The following is a 22045-nucleotide window of genomic DNA, read 5'->3' as shown; positions in this document are numbered from 1 at the left end:
CAAACTGCAGAGTAAATGCTGCTGTTTATTAATGTGTTCACAGTGCCTCAAGTACAGAAGTGGAGAGGGGCAGCACAGGGAGCTCCCGCTCCCACCAGCGACAGTGCTCTGTCTCTGGTTCTCAGTGCCCAAGCTCTCCAAGCAGCCCAGATGGGGATTCTGATTGCTGCTAATGGGAAATGTAATCATTCACTTTGATTTAAAATTGTTCTGGTTTTTTTCTGCTAGGTGTATTACATGTCTGCAGCTTAGCTACCCTTAGCATACGGCTCCTGTTCAAACAAATAAATCCCAGTTAACCAAGCTGGGGGGAAGGAGGGTGGGTGGGGGGAGTGTGTGTGGCAGAAAGAAATCCAATTATTTCAGTGTTTCCATCTTTTCATAGAGATCTCTGTCTTTCCTGTGTCATATAACTCATTTCAGCACTGACCATGCATTTTGTCTCTTTGCTGGACCAAGCTTTCTTGGGATGTGAGCCTGTCCCATGTTTTTCTCCTTGAACTTATTGCACCAGATTTTCTTTGTGTGCATATTCTTAGCTCCTGGTCTAGGTAGTTTTCATTCCACATGGCTGTCGTGGCCACACACATACCAAACATCTCTTCTGCTTTATTCCTTCCTTAAGGATTTTTCCAGAAATATTATGCATTATTTAGAAATTTGCAACTAGAGAGTGATTTTTTTTCCCCTGCTCTCTTTTAAATGGATATTACATTTTTGCAGACTTATCAAGACTCCTGAGAGAAATACCCCTAGTGTTCCTTTATGTATAATAGTGAGGATATGTGGTTTGAAAAATGTTCTAGTTCTTTCCCCTACAGAAGAGAATCTGTCCTGGGTTTTTTTCACCAATGGTTGATGTATTGTTTGATTTTACTATTTAGTTGAAGTTTTGCTTTCTCAAATAAAGGTTAATGGGTTAATATATTCTGTGATATTTAGTAGCCCCATGATTTCAGTAATGTTGATTTCTTCTAGAGCTAGATGGAGAAGGAACTCAGCCCTGCCCCCCCCCCCCCCCAAAAAAAATTAAGAGAACCAAATTGATATGTAGACAGAGTTCAACAGTTTCCCCATCCTTCCTCAGTGAATGGAAATTTAACTGAAGTGATGCAAAAAAAACCCAGACTTGCTCAACTTTCAAAAGCCTTCTTCAGCAGAGGCTATCGCCATGTCAGGCTTTCAGAATGCTATTGCTTGTTAAAATGCTGTAGAGCAAGGGAAGATTTATGGGCAGGGAATTGCTGCTGACTGCCACAATGCTAGGTTTATGTCTCAAAATATTGATTTTAATTAGAAAATTGAGTCTCAGTTTTAGAAATTGGAGCTGCTGCTTAACAAGGCTCTTACTTCATAGCCTTCAAACTCTACTGCAGTGCACCATAGCACCCTTTGAGTGGAAAAGGCAGAGTAAAAAGGCAGAAGGGCATCTTTAGTGTAAGTGAAATTACCTGTTGAAGACTGAAAGTAATCTGTATCACTGAGTTATTTTAAGTTGCTCAGTTTTGCTCATGTTTTTTAAGTTCCTAAAACTCGAGAGTTAGGAACTCTCCTAACTCCTGTGATACTGCAGTGAATAGGACAGGAGGCTGGATAAATCTAGATGAGGGCAGGGATGATTTTGTTTTTAAAGCATGGTTAAATTCATTGAACCAGTACATAAGCCTTGTAGCTTTCCAGAGATGGTCAAGAGCCTGCAGGAGCTCACAGGCCAGAGCTTGAAGCCATGGTTTGTGCTGTGAAATCATACTTGCTCTCTCCTCTCGGTGCAGAAAGGTTGCACAAGGTGCCATGGCTTTCTCTGAGCTTTGACATAAGTGCAGAAGGAGGGTGTGAGGAAAATAAAATACAATCTGTGGAGAAGGTGCATTGGCTCCTGTGTGTTGGTGCTGTTAGATTGCATTTTCTTGCTGACAGCGTGCACAGTCATTCCTAAATGATTTGACCCTGGAAGGTTTCAGAAAGAGGAAAAGAAGAGCAAAACGTTTTCAAAAGGATGCCTCCTCTATAGCATGGAGGAAGAGAAGGGACAAAGAGAATGGAAAAACTACCAGTAATGAGGCTGTTTGCTACCCTATGGCAGAAGCACCCCAGATATAAAATATCCTGTTTATTGGTATCAGGTACTGGAAAACCAGTCTGCTTCTGTCTCTTCAGTCAGTGAATTTGCAGAGTAGGGAGGAGTGCTGGTTAGGCAAGCGATTGCAGTTTTGTTGAGCTTTCTCGTAGGTTTTGACTGCTCTGTGTTGTAGTATGTGTAGTTCCCTGTGCTTTGAATGGCACTGCTAATTTCTCTTCTGGGTGATTTTTCACACAAGGGCTAATCACACGTTTCTATAAATTATATTAATTTAACTTATTTGCCTAACTGTTGTTCTGCAGCGAGTAGCACGGATGTTCTCCAGTTCTTGGCTGTGCAGCCTTGCTGCATTTGGAAGCAGAACAGTGACAACTGAAAAGCATTATTTGTATTATGCATGCTGGAGCATCTAATCTTACCTTTAGGATCTGGTTCCTAAATTGTGCTTGGTGCAGTGAGCATGTGTTCCTCAGCACTGCCTGTTGTTATGCAACTGAAGTTTAGTTTTTGCAATATCACAAGTACAAAGCAAAGTAGAACTTTCCTCCCCCCCCCGCCCCCCCCCCCAGCCTGAGCTGCAGGTCTCAGTGTAGGTTTGTACTACATTTTTTTTTTTTACATAATTGTACAAAATAATTAATATTATTTTGTGATTTTATTCATGGCTGGGCATATAGACTGGAGAATAAAACCAATTTTTTGTACTCATCAGGCAGTTCTTTTGGGTTTAAAGTCACAAATGGATGATCATTATGCACTTGCATGTCATTTGCTTTCCCTGGAAAAGATTTCTAATTGTGGAAGATATTTTAAATCACTTTTTTGTTTTTCTTTCTATACTTCCAGAGTATGATTTCATCCATTGTAAATAGTACATACTATGCCAATGTGTCAGCAACCAAGTGCCAGGAGTTTGGGAGATGGTACAAAAAGTACAAGAAGATTAAAGGTAATTTGATTTTTTTGTTACTTTCCAGCTTCTTGGAATTCTGCTGACAGTTTGAGATTATTTGCTTTAAATAAAAGTAATAGGAAATAATAATATTTGTGAATTTGTCTACAAAGAGGACACAGTCACAGCACATTTGAAATTAAATCTGATACTTTACAAACAAGGCTGGCATGAAAACACAGGACACAAAACATGCTTAAAGTATCCCATTTAACTGTGCTGAAAGATCAGCTGTGTTTTAAATTAAGCAAAAACATTTTGGAAAGAAAATGTTGTAGTATCTCAGGATTTAGAAGTTAAATTACTATGTAAGTTGACTTAGTTTTTTTTTGGTTTTTTTTTTTTTTGTTCCTGAAAGCTGAAAACCTAACTTTTTAAATTACATGTACCCTTGTTCTCTGTTTTTAATACTGCAAAGTGTACTGGCATTCCTGCTGTATTTTATCCTGTGGAATCTGGATACAGAGAATTTAATACTGATTGTTGGGAGACACATGTAAATAACAAAGTGCTGCACCCACTGAATTTAAGAGAAAAATAGCCCATTGTTTATATTTTTGCTCTAATGAAATTGTATTAGTAGGTCTGCAGTGTGTGAGGCAGTAAAATTATTCAAAGTTCATCCCATTCCTCCCACTGAACTGTCTGATCACCTGTCAATGGTGCACAAAATGATGTGTCAAGCATCCATCGTGTGTGGTTTGTCCTTTCATTCTCCCTTTCCTTTGGCAAGGGACTTAGGTGTGCAGTGGACTGTTTGTTTTATTAGGTTTTTGGTTTGGTTTTTTTTTAAACACTCATGTGCTTTAAATTCTCAGAAGTTACAGGATAGTAGAAAACTTTTTCATAATTCCACCTGGCTCCTCTCTATATACCCAAATATCCATCACCTTTGGAGATTAGCTGTATCCTTGGATAGGGTATTTCCATAGTTTTTCTGTCTCTTACACAGCTGAAAGGAGGATTCATTGTCTGAAAGAAGGCATAGACTGTTATTGTCATTTCTGTCTGTGATCCTTTCAGTAGCCAGGAAAATCATAACAGAATTTACAAACATTATGAAGAAATAGGGCAGTGTCATGTCCTTCCTGAGAAACCATTGTATTTTTAGTTGTGTGAAGATTAGCACCTTTCATAAAGAGCATGCCATCTTTTCCTCATAAAAGGTTGGCAAGCAAGCTATTAAAGGTTGCTTGTTTTGTCTCCTTAGGACAGACTAGAAATCTGCACAGTAATGCCATAAAAAGTCTGCTGCTTGAGTTAGGAACGCACGAAACAAAATTGCGTGAAACATCAGAACAAGTTCTGAGGCATCTGGTTTTTCTCTGCACGTCTGGCTTGTGCAGAGCATACCTGTAAGACATTCATGCCTGGGCTCTGCAATGATTAGATTTTCACTTAGGGGAAAAAGGAAAGAATGTTCTGTGGTGAAATTATTTGTGTCTAGAAGGAAAATTATCCAGGCGGGATTGGGGTAACAATGCAGGCAAGGAAATGGAGATGTTGCTTTTCACCTTCTAAAATGGCTTAGGCTAGAAGTTAAAATGTTGATTGGACATTTTAGTATGTGGTTACCCTCATGCCAAATAAACTGGGAATTTTCTTTTCTCTCTAAATTGTCATTGTGCAACTCAGAAGTGTTTCTTTTCTCTGAATGGTGTCTCTTAATAACAGAATTTTATTCAAAGTGCTTTAACATATCCTCATGGTTAAAAAGCAATCAGAGGAATCAAACAGCTTCGAGGTCATCACCATTCGCTTTTACTTGCTGTTCTGGGAGAACAGAAATAGGCTTTTTTTTTTTTCATTTTTCTTTTTCTTTTTTTTAAACTGGGCAAGGGTGCCAGTTGCAGAGGCACTGGAAGCCCTTAACTGTAGTGTTCTTAACTGTAGAGATACTACTACAGCTTCTGAGTGTTTCTAGCATACTGTTGTCTTCCACTTTCTTCCATTCTTACAGCTTACACCCTTACTTTTTTTTACTTAGTAAGTGCACAGTTAAATTGTTAAGTGCAGTAAAAGCAGAATGAAACCTCAATCAAAAGGTCAAGGATCCAAACCCAAAGAGGTTGCCAGATAACTCTGTATCTGTGCTATTCAGAGACACAGCCAGTCGTGGCTGTTTGGAAGTTTATGTGTGTGTTAGTAGGAGGAGAAAAAGGAAGGTTAAGGTACGTGTGAAGTAAACACAAGCTGCTATAAAGCAGTTCAAGTAGTGTTGATTCATCAACCATATGAGTGGGAGAGAAAACAAAGAGTCTGTGGCAGGTACAGTGGTGCATGGAGAATAAACAGTCATGCAACTTCAGAGCAGTAATCGTAACCGCCTGCAAACAGGAAGACTTCTGCACTTCTTTAGATAGTTTCACTTTCTCATCATCTTTCATTTCATGTTGTTTTGTTTCTTTTCTATAGCCAGATAGTCCTGCAGGACAGCTCAGTTAGTGTGCAAAATCAGTGACTCAAGTCACATGCATCAGTCATCACAAACTCCTTTACTAATATTTTAAGAAAGGACTTCCACGAAGGTGAATGGATGATGTGGTGATTTGCTTCTTGGGCTGTAGCTGGATAGATTAGGTAAAACTATGATTTAGAGTCCTTGGAACCAGCACCCTTCTCCTCGTGTAACTCTAGAGTTGGTTACTAGAAAGTAAAAGCAAAAAACAATTCACATGAGCTGTGGTAAATACAAAATAGGAAGGGGCTTCAAAATAACTTTATTGACGTTGCAAACTAAATGCAGCCTACAGTGCTAAATGTGTTTCCTATTATCTGCTAATGTCTGTTTTAATAAAACAGTGGGAACTAAATGGTTGCTTCTTAATCAAAACCATGATTTCCTAAACATAAGCTATGTGATTCTGTTACAAATTGCCACAGATAGATCTACTAGGTCAAATTTTTTTCCTTTCTCATAGAAATAAATAAACAGTAAATTAATTATACTCTCTGGAAGATCAAAGTAATTACAACCAAAGGCAGACAGAAACAAAAAGTTCTCTTGAAAAAAAGAATAAAAAGAAAAGCATCAGGTTGCTGAGTGCATAGTTAATGTTTAAATAATATAAGAAAGTGAACAATCAATAATTTGATATCATTAGCAACAGATGTAAAAGCTGTACACAAATGGAATTGTATCAAATCTCAAGTAAACATTCTCAGTGTGCATTCTGTTGAACTCACCGAAAAGACAGCTGAACTACTTATGCTCATAATTCTAAAAAAGTTTTCAGTTAGTTCAGCTCAGCATGACAATTTTGTCTTGTGTCAGATGATACTAGAATAAAATTCTGCTTGAATTTTTTTTCTCCCACCCTGCCCCATCCCCTTGATGTTTTAAGACTTTCACAGTTTACTCAGCGGCGTGAGAGTTAGTGTACAGCCAGATTTGGGAATTGGTAGGTGTGAGGCTTTTTGTCTTGTCCTGGGTCTGCCACCTGGGATGTGTGTGAAGACATGAGGGAGATTATAATGGGATGTCCACTCTTTCCAGTCTCTCTGGGATACAAGTACATACTTGAAGGAGAGCTTATATTAAAACAGTTCTAGTGGAACATGTACAGTGGTTGGGAAATAAAAGGCTTAACAGCTCTACAGTGGACTTTTTGCAATCATGGGTGTCTGTAATCACATGAGGTGGTAATTAAGCTATTTGCTATGTGTTGTAATTTTGTTCAAAATATGTACCATAAATTAATCTAATATTACTATGCAAAGCCTCTTTTTCCCTTTTTTATTTACTTTTTCTCTTTGAGGTATGCAAGGCTTTTTAATACAAGGTCATGCACATATGACAAGGCTTAATTATGTTTAAACCTGCCTCAGTGAAGAATCAGAGATCCCCCTATTTTACTAAAGAATACATACTAATCAATGTCAACTATAGACCAATGGCTTATTCCAGTGGTTCTCAAACTGCCTTTCTCCTGCCCAGTCCCATGGGGATGCTTCTCTCAATCTGAGAAATGCTCATCATGATTTCTCTAGAAGCTGAACTTGCCGAGGCTGGGGGAAGGCATTCAGCATTGTTGAAATGCAGGATTTTAGTAATTGCTTGAAAGGTTTGCATTGATTTTAAATTTGATTAACAGATAGATACAGGAATAAAAACAACAGTTTGTAAGTAAGTATATATGTATATATATGTATATATATATATATAGGTACGTATGGAGAGAGGTATTTCAGAACTTAACCATGCAATTCAGGTAATTGTTAAGGGATCAAACTCGTACGAGTTACCTACTTGTGTCCCAGTGTTTTGGGTTTGTAGCATTTAGAATACTTTCTAGCTCTCTCAATAGATATTTCACTTCCAAGTGTCATGCTTTCTATTTTTATCAGAAGGACTATCACTGTATCAGAATTCTTTCACAACTGAAAATCTTAACTGGTGTGAATATTTTCTTTTTGCCTGATGACACAACTTAGCTTGGTGGGAGGAAGTTAGGAAGGCAGCGGGAAGAAATAAATACATTGTGGACTTAAAAATAAAAATACATGCTTTTTTTGTCTGCGTATGAAGAACATGTCATCTTTGCTCCTGCCATCAGTGTCTGTCAAAATATAGCTTTCTGTGGATGTGAGTTTTGAGACTGTGGCTGTCTCAAAGTTTTTGTGGAATGATGACGCTTTTTTGTTTAAAGGAGGAGGCCTCAATTATTTCTGTTTCAACATATCAAGAATGTAAGAAAAAGCTTTCATAGCTTTCTTAAATTGAGAATCTGCTTTGGCTTCTCTTTGATTTTTCCAGTATTACTGATTTGTTGTTTATGTGCTCTTATATTCTTGAACATTTGTTTGCTTACTTCCAATAATGGATAGACAGAGCAATCTGTTTCTCTCTTAATGTGTTCCTAGAGGCCAGTGTAGGTTCAGAGAGGTTAGAAACAGGGTTCAGAAAGGCTCCCAGCTTTCATATTTCCAGGCTGAAGGAACTGAAGATTGCAGTGATAATGCCATTGCGAGCCTGGGGAAAACTGTCATTATGTGCTTTGAGAAAGAGTTTTTAATTGTTCCTCCGAAGCAGATGTTGTGGAAGCCTCCTGAAAAGGCACACCAGATCTTTGCCCAACAGTGTTTCTGACTTTTAAAAATACCCTCTTTACTGATGCAAGTGTGTGTGTTTACCTCTCTCCATGTAAGCAGAGGGGTTTATAGATATATTATGTATTTATATGCATGTATCCTGACCTTTTGTGGAAATGTTAAGTTTTTTAAGGAAGTGCATTTCATATCTTGTTTGGATATTAGCTGTCGCTCTGGCACTAAAGCATTTAGAGTCGGCTGTGGGGCTCTTGACATTGCTGTAACTTCTCCTTTGCTTACTTTTACAGTCCTTACTGTGTACTCATTTCCCTAAAAACAGAACTTTCCTCACTTTATTAAATAAAAAGGAAGAAAAATAACACTAATCACAGGCAAACTTGTCAGCATCTAGGTAACATACATGACCTGAGGATCATCTCTTGACTCTGAGACATCCTCTTAGTCAGTGGCCTGCTGTGCTATTTTATGAGGAGTGTAGTTCATTAGTTGTTACTAATGGTGAGGAAAAAGTGGCTTCTCTCTTTAAATATAAATTAAAAGTGTCAAGATTCAGCCAGAATTGTAGACCCCTTGGTTGCCATTTTCCCCACCCACATTAGCATTTTGTATTTCAGCATTGTCAGTGATGTTAAGTGCCAGTTTGAAGGATTTGTGCATGTGTATTGTTAAAAACCAGTTTAGCTGCTGCCTTGCATTCCAAGGGTGTATGAGTTGTGGCCCTCTTGGCTGTTCCTCTCTGTAAAAAGAAATAAAACACACCCTTTGGGTTTATTTTTTTAATTGGGAGTAATTTTTATCTAAGGTGAATGCCTATATGAATTTTAGCTTTGCAGAAAGTCTTCCCTGGCCTGTCTTGGAGCAGTGGCTGTCACTGCTCATGGTGCCTGTGCTGTGGCAGAGGAGACATGAGATTTGCTGAGTGGCATCTCCTGCGCCTGTGTGTGGCTGGAGCTGCAGCCAGTGCTGCTTTAGGCAACACAGGCCACACAGTAAAGACTGGAAATCATTCTGTGGAGAAGCTGTCTAGCCACTTGTCCTGTGTCTTGCTCAAATGATGACACTGAACTTTTTTTTACAATGTATTCGGTTCCAGTACTGTGCTTTTCTCAGTGAGGACCAGTTGCGTGCTGCAGCTGGGACTTCTGCCCTTTTGAATTCTTAGTGAGGAATGGTCATCTCCATTTTCTAAAAAGCAAACATATTTTTGTTTGAACATTCGGAATCTCAAAATTAATTTTCTTTCATATTTAAAAAAAACTATTTCTGTGCTGCCAAACAGTGGCATGCTAGCTAAGAAGAAAAGTGATTTTTACAAAGTAAGAATTAGTGGAGATTAGTTTGAAACAGGAGGATAACTTGAAGCTTAGGTACACAGGCATAAGCTTTCCTATGTGAAAAGCTACAAAGTGTCTCTCAGATCCCATGTATTCCATAGGATATGTAACTCCAAGAGCAGAATGGCATTCTGTTCACTCGAAATATCTGAAGAGTTTGTGCCTCTGACTTAATGATGTTTATGTTCTGTCTCCCTCCCTTCACCACCTCTGATGTGAATCAGGAAGACACACATATGTATCCCCCAGAGGGACTGCACAATTGGCTGGGTCATCTAGGAGGTTTGTACCTCCCTTTTGAGATGCCCACAAAAGATTTGGGTCTACTGTTACAATATTTTGACAGGAAGTGAGATATTTTTATATCAGATGATAACATCAGTCCATCTAAACCAGTACTGCCTGTGTTTCTGTCAGACAGCTCTAGCTAACAATTCTGCTGCTTCTCCTTTTCCATTTCACTTGACCAGTATTCATGGGTTAGAGCAGGTGGTCACTAGAATACCTTCAGTGTAATGGTTTTCTCCGCCAGATGGATCTGGCATGTCCTTTTGACAAACATTGTTAACATGATTATGAAGAACTGAGTTCATGCTTCTGTGTGCCTCTTGAACCTATACACAAACCCAAAAATAAACCTAAAAATAAGATGATGATGCTTGTCTTCTGACAAGCATCTTTGGAAGCAGTCTGTCCTGGGGAAGCCCATGTGAAGAATATGACTTCCTTTCCTTGAGTGGAACTGCAGGAAGACGTGTTAGCATCCGTGTCCCAAGGGATGACTTAGAGCTAGTCTTGAGGATAAGGGATGAGAAGGTCACTTGCACAGAGACTCAGCAATGTTAGTACACTGTGCTCAGTTTACCTCAGATTGGTGACTGGTGGTTAAAGGCCCACATTTAATCATGATTCTAAGTTAAAAAATAGTGATTTGTGCTTTGGTGGGAACTGAATGGTTTGCAACTCAACAAAGAACAGACAATGGCCTTTCCTGTCTGTTTTCCATTAGGCTTGGATAAAGGCCTTTGCTACCCACAGCCAGCAGCCAAACAATTTCTGTATGTGCTCTATAGCTATTTTGAGGTTCTGTGCTGTCCTGCAGGAGTAGGGGAAGGGAAAGGTTTTAAAAGTTACAGCTTTCGTGTCATGTCTGCCTCTCTGGTCAACCTGCTTTTCCACCAGTGCTGAGTGCAGGAGCAAGTGGCCTAGGCAGAGATCAGGCACTGAAGCCAGTAAATTACTATGGATAAATACAAAGATTAGATATTGAATGAAAATGAGACTCCTCAGACCAGCCCTTTGCACTGAAGTGGTTAAGTGGGCTGTAATTAAAAGAAATAAGTAATTTTCCCAATTACAGATAAAAAGATAGGGAATTTGCACTTTAAAAGCACCTCCTGTGCTCTGGAGTGGTTCTGTTATTTACAACGTGGTAGTTTGTAATCCTGTAGCATAAGCAGGAGGGCACCCTCTGGGTGTAGTGCAGCAGCCCTGTCTCTCCAAGGTGGAGCTGGTGCTGTGCTTTGTCCCCCAAGCACAGTTCCAAAGTTCAAGTCTTGCTCCAGTGAGCAGGATGGTGCTAAGCCAGGAGAAATTGTGGGAACCTTTCTGTCTCAAGCTTAGTGCAGGGTATACCAGAGTTCACAGAGCTCTCCCGGCTTGGCCATGACCACTGCTAGAAATGGCTTTTATGATCACCAGGTTTTAAATAATAAATAAAACAAAGAAGCAAACTGAAGCACTGGAGAACAGCCCTGGGTGGTGACATCCTGTCACAATTGAAGCATGGCAATTCTGCCGGCTAGTAACTTATTACAAAACGTTTCTTTACCAGCTTCTTCTTACTCTGGGGCAAAGTGCCTGTGTGCCTGTGGGACTGAAAAGTTCCGGACACGCTGGGTCATGGATGCTGGCGGGTCCTCTGTGTCCCCGCTTGCGGTGCAGTGCTGGGAGACGTGTTACACTCTTGCTCTTCCTGCTGCATCCCTTATTGTGCATAGGAATTTGGTTTCCAGTGCTGTCAGTCAATTCAGTGCCACGCATAAGCCCTAAATGCCCCACGGGCTGTTTGTCAGAATGTTCCTATTAACAACTCAGTGCAAATAAAGTGTGAGGGGAAGAGAAGGTGGAGAAATAAATCTTATTTTAAATCTTTTGAGCTGGTTTTATTTTAAATGGAAAGTTGCATGCAGACCACCCCAAGCTATTGTGCTGTGGTCTGCGTCAGCTGCTTGACTGTGCAAAGAAGATTGGGCTAGAGGTTAAGAGCATCACACAGGGGAAGGGTGCACTGAATTCTTTTTGTGCTGTATCCAGGAAGTTTTAACTCAGTATGGAGTTGAAATACATTGACACACATGGTAATCATTATAGGATGAGAACGGAATATTCAAATTCAATAATTTGCTGCTCCCATTCTGGGGATTATGTTGGTTTCTGACTCTTGTAGAGGTAGTGACATGTTAGGGAGGTACAGAAAAATTAAGGGCAGATGCTATTCTAGTGTGCTGTCAGGGCTAATTGCTGAGCTTAGCACAGTACCTGTTGTCCAGGCACAAGTCTCTGCCTACCCAGTGATTGGTTTCAGAAGGGTGGGTGGCTCTGCAGTATGGCAGTGCTGTTGTACTCGGTTTAGATGAGCTCTTCAAGCAAAGAACTGCAGAATTGTGTACCAAGTGAGCGATGCAGAGAGAAAACGAAAACACTGCAATGTCTTTTGCTGTGGTCACACCACAGATGGAGGTAGGTAACAGCCTCCTGAACCAGCTTTTATTTATCTTCCACAGGCATTGCTAGCAAAAGTAGTTTATCAGCAGTACTTGAATGTTGACAGCACGTATCCATGGAACCCTTCCTTCCCAGTGTAAGGTCCTGCTGCTCTGTCCTCAAATACTTCTATTCCAATCAGTACAGCTTTATATTCCAGTCAGCACAGACTGCAAGAGCTCTGAACGTATCTTCAGTTTGAGTAGAACAATAGTGAACAAAGGAAAGACCATAATCAGGTGTGAACATGGAAGATGGAGGATGCAAAGCTAAAAGCCCTGTCTCAGGAGGATTTGAGGCAGAATGCTGGTGGCTCCTGGATCCCTTTTTTCTTAGAACATTGCTGGAAAGCTGTCTTGTCTTTCAGGACAGTGCCAGTTTCCATCTCAGGGCTGTCTCAGTCTTGCTCCTGTTCAGCTCTGCTGATTTGGTAACCAGTCCATGGTTACCGAAGAGCAACAGGGAATCAGATACGGGCAATGTGTTAGAGAAGGAGAGTCTTGAGGAGTTGAGTAATGCACATTTTTTCCATCCAGTGTAACTGCTAATGGTAACCTTTTATTACTAAAGTGGTCGAAGTGACTAGAATCTGGTTTGCTTATAGGGAGTACATGCAGGGCTGTATAGTCCAATGTGATCAAAAAAGGAAACTGATAATAAGGGAAAAATATACCTATGGAAGCAAGTCAGGTGATGTTTCTGTGTAATTCCAAGTAGCACTGCAGAGATTAACAGCCTGGCAGCCTTTTCATCTTAAACTTTATTTTTATAGGGGTTTATAACTTGGCATTGAAGTCAAGAGTGGGTGGAAACTTGGCAAATGTGGTTGAGCCCAGAAAGTGAATGTTATTTATATTTATTTCTCACCAAGTTTTCAAAAACACTTGGTTTCTGTTTTTATGTTCTAACAAGTAATAATTTGTTGGTTTCAGTGACTTATTCTCTGTGTGCTCCTCAAACTACAAATAGTTCAGAACTTTTTCAGCTCTTCTGAAACTCCTAGCGGAAGAACTCTAGATTTTTAGGGTTGTCAGTGATGTAGCAGGATGCTCCAAGTATTTCATTACACTGAGCAACAGCTTCATTCTACTTACACCTGCCAAGTGGCTATTGTACCTTTGGAATAATTGCATTTGGCTACCAGCTGTGTGTATTTAATGGCATTACTCAGGTGCAGGCTTGGTGGGGATGTGATAGTATGGCCATGTTGGCTCTGAATCATCTGTGTTGCAGAACGTGGTCTGAGGCTGTGACAAAGCAGCCCCTCCTCACTCCCCTGCCCACACCTCTGTATTGCTGACAGGTCCATCCCTGGAATTAGCACTACTCCTGCTGCATATTTCACATTGATTTTCTGTCTGTTCCTGAAGTGGTATAGAGCTTTCTGTACCTCATTGCAGGGAGGCATACTGACATCATGAGGATCAGCTTTTGAATAGGGATTTTTAGTATTTTCAGCAAGATGAAATACCTGCGTTATGTATCTGACAGCCTGTGAGTAACACAACAAAATGGTCATTTGATGACAATAATATTTGTGTATCACACATTTTGCATTGCCTTTCATAGTTGAAATACAGATAAACACTTAAATAGAAATTCAGTTGGGTTGAAACATTAGGTTTTGTGGAAAAGTGGAATGAATAGTTTTCTTAAAAATTGATTATTTTGAATTTTTTAAAGCGATTATTTAATAGAAGGCTAAATATGTTATGGGATTTTCCTTTTAAAGAATGGGAAGAGTGAGTTAAAATTTCATACAAGGAAATCCTGAGTATTAATTCACCTAGTTGTAAAATTCAGTACTTGTGATGTTCCAGAGTGACAGTTCTAGTAGTAACTAGATAGTAGTTCTAGTAACTAGAACTAGTAATTCTAGATAGTAACTGTGTGTTTGTATGTGTTCAGGGAATGACCCCTTCTCTTAGATTAACTCTGGAAGGTGCAAAGAGCTTTTTCTGTTTAGAAGAAAACAGAGCAGGTCATCAGTAAGCTGCCATTTTGAGTATTAACTGTGGAAAACTTCAAAGCTTTATATAAACTAGGTTTTTAAAAATAATATTTTTTAAAAAAAAAAACTCATGCACTTGTTAATCATTGCACAAGTTATAATATTCTGAAATAAATCCTATCTTGTTACTTGCTGAGACCAGTACAGGGGTGAAGTAGTGGTTTTCTATGATACATGTTTCTAAACATTTCTATATCAGATCAATATAAAAATGCCTATTCACTTGGATATAGGGAGGCTTATGGAATCTGCAACCTGCTGTAAAATGACTTCTGATTGCTTAAATTTATCGAGGTAGGAGTTATATCTATGCACTTGCTAAATTTCATTTCCTGTTTCAAATGGTACTTTTAGAGAAAATTTAATTTTGTAGTATGTGCATTTATTTTTGCAGTTACCTGAAAAGATACTGTGATATTGCTGCCATAGGATATTTAACAGGGACAATGTAGATCAGTATATAAAATTACTGTATATGCGTTTTGTGTGTACTGTTTAATTTTTTGTAACAGGATGTCACTTAGAATCAGTGTTTTGCTAAACCAAGTTTTTTTGAAGAGAGTGAAGGCACTTTCTTCCAAGTGGGCATTTGTGCATAAGTGCTTTAAAAGTTTTTGGACAGAGCTGTGGCAATGAAGCTTTGGCTGTAGGAACCTTTGCTTTAAACTTTTCTCATCTGTGAATTTCACTGTTTTATAACATGCTTTCACACAATCAGCATGAGTCTGCTGTGGTGCACCTGGGTGAGCTGATGGTACCAGATAGCTTTATCCACACACAGTGCAAGGTAGAGTTTATGTGGAAAAGATAATAGCTGCCAAGTTTGTAATGAAAAGCAGTGCCATGAGCTGCACAGGGAATGACCTTGTTTCCATTTGGTTTGTGTGAGTGGATACCAATTTGGGTTTCTTTCCTTTACCTAGATGACAGTGATTCTGAAACACGGACCACTTTGAAAGGTTAATCAGTTTGCTGTGACAGATTCCAGTGTTAGTAACAGTGTAAATGGAAGTGTCCAGGCTTGTTTAGTGAAGGAGGCTGGAGAGGGTACTTGCTGCTGGTTTATAAGGAATCTTCATGAGCTGTGGGTGAAGCCTGGGAAGTCCAAAAGAATGTTAATTATTCTTGTTGCTTTTACTTTCTGTTTCTTTTGCTTGTGTTTCTATGATACTTCTGTGCAAGTGTAGACTTACAAAGTAAAGCAGGTGCTGTTGTGTGCAGTCACCTGCAATTTAGTCCTTGCCCTAAGTGCAAACTGAAATGACAGCAAGCTAATTTTTCTCTTTTAACAGTGGAAAGAGTGGAAAGAGAAAACCTTTCAGACTATTGTGTTCTTGGTCAACGTCCCATGCACTTACCAAATATCAACCAGCTGGCAACTTTGGGAAAATCTAATGAACAGTCTCCTCATGGCCAAATTCACCACAGTACTCCAATCCGAAACCAAGTGCCAACGATGCAAACAATGATAAACCCTGGGCTCCTGTCTCCTCAGCTCAGTCCACAACTGGTGAGGCAGCAGATAGCGATGGCCCATCTGATAAACCAGCAGATTGCTGTCAGCCGACTGTTGGCTCACCAGCACCCGCAGGCTATCAACCAGCAGTTCTTGAATCATCCACCCATCCCTAGAGCTGTCAAACCAGAGCCATCAAATTCATCGGTGGAAGTCTCTCCAGATATTTACCAGCAAGTCAGAGATGAGCTGAAGAGAGCCAGTGTGTCTCAAGCTGTCTTTGCAAGAGTAGCATTCAACCGAACACAGGTATCAATTTCTATTCTATAACCAAGAAGGGGCGAAGTTGTGGCTCTTGTGGGACTGTATGGTTGTTGCAGATCAGGGCAGGGGGTGTGCCACAGAAACAGGTCAAACCACTCTCAGTCCTTTCTCCAGTCCCTTTGTCAGTTTTGAACAAGGCTGTTTCTTCCTGGAACAGCTGTTTGTTTGCATTTGGCCACTCCTGTGCCGTTACCTGAGCTTTGTTCTCTAGCAGTCATTTTACTCATGGGAGTTCTTCCCTGAGCTCCTCTCTGTGGTTATAAACTTCCACATTTGCCCCTACCTGATTGCCAGGAAGAGGTAAGAAGAGACTGAGAGTCAGAGGTGTTTTTGGGCTTCCTTCTGATGCTTCCTCACTTCCTTCCTGTGGTACAGCTGATGCCACAACTAGTTCCAGAGGCTGCTCCCATGAGAAATGTGTAATGCAAGTGTGCTGGGAACTGTCTGCCTTTTGTAGCAGATTGTGTTTGCTTTCATACATCTAACATAGGTTTTCTTACTCATCTAGTGAAATGCAGATGTTGAAATGATTGCATGGTTGTATCAGCTTAAGCCTGGCACCTGGAGTACCCAGGGTGAATGTGTGCTTGGAAAGACAGGCCATTTACATTTATCCTGCAGGATACAACATGTGATCTCTCAATTGTGGTACTCTGTAGCAAGGCTTAAGAAATGGAAAGTGGCTTAATATTTAATATTGGTACAAATTCCTTTTGTGTAGCTGGAGTTGTTCTTTGAGGTAAGATTTACCAGCAAGAGAAGAAAAAGGGGAGTGTATATCTCTAGGAGGTCTGTCCCTTGCCCCATACAGTGCCTTCGTCTGTTCTCCTAGATTAATGATTTTCTTTGGCACTGCCATTTTGGAAATGCCATGTTATGAGGGAACTAATTAAAGTATGGAGCACATTTTATTACTTCCCTTCTTCCATTAAATTCATAAGATGGCTGCACTCAGAAAAAAACACTTGAGTTCTGGGGTTAGCCTTGAGGATATCAAATGAAAACTACATAGGAATGTATGAGTATTTCCTCTTTAAAATGCTGCTTTTAATTTGGAAAAGCTTTTCATCCCTCTGGGATCATAACCCGTTGTATATAAAGCCTGGTATAATCAAGGTGGATGGTATTGACAGAATGACATATTCTGAACTGGAGCAAGAGGTCGGCAATAACATTGCCAGTGAGGCTTTTGTCTCTGTCAATGAACATGAAGCTCTCCTTTAGCCACACTGGGAGACCTGGGCTGCTAAGGCCCAAGTCTGCTATTAAATCAAAGATTCCCCAACAAGAAAGGTATCACCCGCTTCTTACCTTCCATCATAAGTAATACTATGTGCATACTGATTCCAGAACAGGCAAGTGTTACAGACAGCATCCATAAAAGATTTCTTCATCTCACAACAGTATTTTGTTATTCAGCAGCACCCTAATACAGAAGACCAGTGGTCATACATAACTGTGCATCATGTCCACAGGAACCATCACTGTAGCAGAAGAGTGTAGATACACACTTACCTTTCCTTGTCCTCAGCTGTTAATTCCAACTCAAATTGAGCTCCCCTCAGACATTAGGGACTGTTCAGGCTAATTAAGGAGAGAGGCTCAGGCAGTCAGTATTGCGCTGTACAGTAAGAAGGGGTGGGATATTCCCACATATCCATGGTGGAGAAGCAAACTCTGTAAAGGGCACTTGGAGTGGAAATTCAAGTCTACTTTCACCTCCTTGCATCCCCCCTGCTGCCTCTGAGGTAGAGAGGCGTGTGTTTCTCTCTGGAAAGGTTTGGGTTTGTTGCATTTCACGGAAGTACCAGCATTGGAAACTGGAGGTCTGTTGTTGCTCCTGATGGTACCAAATAATAGATGCTGTGTGCCAGCCAGCTAATAATGGTATTAATCACTGCATTATGGGCCACTGCTTAATCTTTCTTCGTGGTAGCTCTGTGGTGCACATTAGCCTATAATTAAGTATAGCTTCATGAAATATGTACTGTGAGGCTTGTTTAATAGATAAACTATTCTCTAATTTATTTTAAAGTCCAATGACCTACATACTCAATGCTGAAAAGCCCCTTCTTACTAACATTATTTCTCCCCTGAGACCTTCCATCTGAGCAAATCTGTTAAATGAAGTAGAGGAAGCTTTGATCCAAACTAGGCTAAATCCATCGGAACAAGTGGCTGACACTTGTATGTATGCATGTGTGCGTGGGAGAGAGAACGTGAGGAGGGTCAGAAGAAGGAGAGATAAAATTGTATGGCTTGTGAAACATCCAAATCTTCCTCTGGAAGTTGGAAATACATAACTGAAGACAACAGTATTTGCTTATACCTATGGCCGTGTTGTCTGCACACATGGAAACAAAGCACTTCAGGCTCTGTGACAAGTTCTGGATTTCCTGGAGCAAATCAGACTGAACATCAGGTGGTTTAGTACCTGCTGTATGCACAGGAGAGCTGCACAGGCTGTTTGGTGAGGAGCTGGCCCAGGCTGAGTTAGCCATGAAAAGGGTTTCTTTCAAACAAAAAGTTCCAAAGTGAACATTTCCCCATTCATTTGAAAGTGTGAATGAAGAACCTCAAAGTGTATATTCCTGATTTTTAATAAGTGTCTTGGGCTAACCTGTGCTGCTTCTTATATTTAGAGACTTAGTTAGTGCCATAATTTTAATTCACACTATTGTGGAATCTAAATGCCTATTTATTCAGCACATGGGATAGGTAGAAGCACACCCATGGAGCCAATATACTTATTACTTTTCAATAAGTAAGCAATTCCTACACAACCTTCAAAATACTTAAAATGGTGGTGCACACTGCCATGTTTGTCTAAGATGGTGTTGCCATAATCTTCTCAGCAGTGGTGAGAATGGTGCCTGTTGGAGTAACACCCTATTGGGCTTTGTGTAGCCTTCCCTGCTCTTGTGGCATGGAGAGAGCTTGCCATGGCTAAGGCAGTTAGCAGTATTATTGGGGCAGGAGGTTCAGTTTCTTGCTTGTGTGATTGCATTGCTTGTGCCCAAGTTTTTTATGGCCAGGATCCTTGGCCTTGGCTCCCTCTTGCCTCTGACCCCTAAGTCAGAAGAACGTGTCGCTTACTGAAATAGTTTGTTCCTTCTGTTCAGACTGCTGCTCTGAACTAACAGCTCGCTAATGGAAAGCTAGGCATCCTTATCTGGACCTTAAAAACTGCGTGCAGGAGTGTGAGTGGGTTTGAATTGAAGGCAGACAGCTTTATGAGGCCCGTCAGACACCTGAGAGTTAGATATCAGTCATACCTGATACCTTTAAAATTGAAGGCATCTTCGTAAGGCACGTAGACATTGAAACCAAGCTGTAGGCTGAAGTTGTTATTTAGACAGTCAAGACTGAAAGGTTTGATTTCTGTAAGACTTTGGCACTTTTTGATTGTATAAAGCCATTCAATCTTGAGAAAAAAACAAGGAAGATTCTGATTAATACTACAAATCTTTAAGGAAAGCACAGCTGTCGGAGTGAGAGCAGGTGTACCTCACACTTGGAATTGCCCTGTGCACATTTTAAAAAGCAATCAAAGTGAGTGAAGGAAGTGCCTGCAATATATAGACCGTACAGGGTGAGGAGGTGTAAGTGCAGAGGGAGCTGACGTCTCTCCATGGTCTCAAGTAGGCAGTGAAGTCAAAAGGCTGTCAGTACAGTGCAGTACTGCTCCAGTGCAGGCTGCAGTTCTCAAAAAATGTCTACCTGGCTGAAGCCTGCATTGTCTTTCCATCAGGATAACTTGTAGGTGACGGGTGGCCCCTGAAAGCATGAGCACCACGTTGGCCAGTGGAGATACTCTGAAATGGGAGGCAGGACAAGGGGCCTGATGGCCAAGGCTATGGACTTCTTCCTGAAGGAGAATACACACATGGAGTTGGGCCCATCCTCAGGGCAGAGTCCTTGTACCATCCTGCAATTTATTGTTTCCTAATATAGCATTCAGATTGCAACCAAAAGGTTGTAATAACCAGAACTTGCTTATTGCAGGTTGTTATGTTTTGATAAATTGGTAGGTGATGTTGGTTACAGAAAAAAAGTAGGACTAAGAGGAATATTTTAAAGGAAATGCATGAAAATGCTCTCTTGTATTTACCTTGTACTTTGCTGGAAAGCTTTTCAGCAAATATGGAGGGGCTGAAGTGATCCCACTCTTCAAAATACAAATTGGAAAATAGGTAATTTGAATCCTGTTCTGCATAAAGAACATGAACATATTGTTCTTCTCCTTGTTTGCTCAGCATTTCTCTTTGCTGCAGGCTCATGGAGTTGTAGTCAGGACAGTTTCTTGGGCTCTTACAAAGAGTCCAGACAGTTTAACATCACTTGATCAGTGAACTGCTGCTGTCCTTGGGAGTGCCCAGTGGACTGCAAAGCTTACAGACTGAAGGAGTGTTTCAGTTTGTATCTTTCTCTTTTTTCAAGCATCTTTTTTTTGGCTGATGTTGTGACATAATAGCAAAAACTTGTAAAATGTTTGGGCGAGTGGCCAGTGCTTGTTTAACTGAACAGCCTCTGAAACTGGAAATATCCTTGAATCTGAGGCTTTTAAAATCAAAAAATCATTGTGGGGCCAGGTACAAAGACAGCTGGATAAAAACACCAACGTGTTCAGGCTGCTTGTAACTTCCTTCCCAAAGAGCCCTGCTCCCTCCTTCCTGCCCCTGAGCAGCTCCATGTGGGAGCGTTGGTTTCCCAGCCTGCAGATGGGAAAGCAGCACACACCCAGCTCAGCTCCTGCCTGCGTAGCTGGTGCCAGCCACGTCTCTTTGGATTAAAGGAACTAACAGCCTGAGGAGGAGGAAACTCCACAAGCTTCAGATGTAGTGAAATTTATGATGAAATAAACTGCACTGATCCTCCTTGTTCAAGGGATTTGGTCACACCTTGGCTGCAGGTGTGGGTTGAGGCATAGGGGAACACAGGATTGATGCTGGGTGTTGCCCCAACTTCTGGTGCAACTGCAGGCAAGTCCAGGGTTCTGCAGTGAGGAAGAGGGAAATAACATTTGTTGGCATACAAAGGTGTCACTGGTCACCTGTAGTGGGTCTGGGGGCTCTGAGAGCAGGAGTGCGGTTGCTAAGGAAATAAGGCTGTGGGTTGTGACTCCTTGTTTTAATTCTGCTTTCTTTGGCAAAATTCCCCCAAACAGAAGTGGATTCAGAAAAGAGTCCTCTACAAGGCATTAAGATCAGAAATATGATTTGTTGAAATAACTGACTCTTCCACCTCTATTTGCTTGTGAGCCAAATCCTGGACAGAATTACTTTTGCAAATAATTTCCCCTTTAACTCAAATGAGAGGAGCACAAGGAGCTTTAATTCTTTGCCTGGTATCTAGTGAGACAGTCATGCTGCATTCATCGCTATGGTGTCTGCCCCATTGTGTACAGATTTTTCAATTAGCAAGGCTTCTGGTTTGGGTTTTTGGGGGAATTTTTTCTTGGTTTTTACCCTCATAGAAAACTCTCTCTTACAGCATGAAACGCTTTCCTGCTGCCTGCTTGTTTTATGCTTGGGTGTAATGTGGCACAAGCAGCATTCTGTTGTACTCACAGGAAAGAAGGCAGTCTGTAAGGGAAGTGCTTACTTTAATAAATTGCAGATTTTTGGTACATGGGATATTTGTTCCAACAGTGGATTTTGCACTGCCCAAAATTTCAGTTTCAATTAACTTAATTGTATTCAATAGGCTGAATGAAAAGATCTTAAGTAGCATGTGAGTCAGGCTTTCAGAATGTGTGCTTGTAGGAGGTGGCTGCTGCCTGCTCAGCTGATGCACAGGAGTCCTGAGCCTTGGAAGCAAAGGCACAGATCTGCAGTGTGCACAAGCTGTATGTCTTTGCTCATTTTCCAGCATATTTCAGGGGAAAGGTCTGACATGCATGTCATATAAATGGTGGCACTTTGTGGCTGCAGGTGGTCGGTGTTTCTCTGCCTCCTTTTCACCGTGCATCCACATTCAGATCCGCATGCACATCCTGTCTTCCCTCATAAAAACAGATACCATAATAAAAAAGAGGCTTTATTAAACTAATGCAATAAAGCCGTTTTCT

General features: G+C 40.7%; 1 protein-coding gene across 27 annotated transcripts in view; it reads left to right on the top strand.

Moving 5' to 3' along the window:
- Positions 1-22045, top strand: part of SATB2 (SATB homeobox 2) — a 225522-nt gene that overhangs the window by 155280 nt on the left and 48197 nt on the right. For all 27 annotated transcript variants that reach the window (XM_086897150.1, XM_086897170.1, XM_086897166.1 and 24 more), the window contains 2 exons: positions 2927-3029; positions 15488-15960. In XM_086897150.1, the coding sequence (XP_086753276.1) occupies positions 2927-3029; positions 15488-15960 (576 nt within the window). The remainder of the gene's footprint in view (positions 1-2926; positions 3030-15487; positions 15961-22045) is intronic.

The sequence above is a fragment of the Cyanistes caeruleus genome, chromosome 7 (assembly GCF_971803275.1).
Source record: "Cyanistes caeruleus chromosome 7, bCyaCae1.hap1.1, whole genome shotgun sequence".
NCBI lineage: Eukaryota > Metazoa > Chordata > Aves > Passeriformes > Paridae > Cyanistes > Cyanistes caeruleus.
The sequence above is the reverse complement of the archived record's forward strand: the minus strand, read 5'-3'. Positions and strand labels throughout refer to the sequence as shown.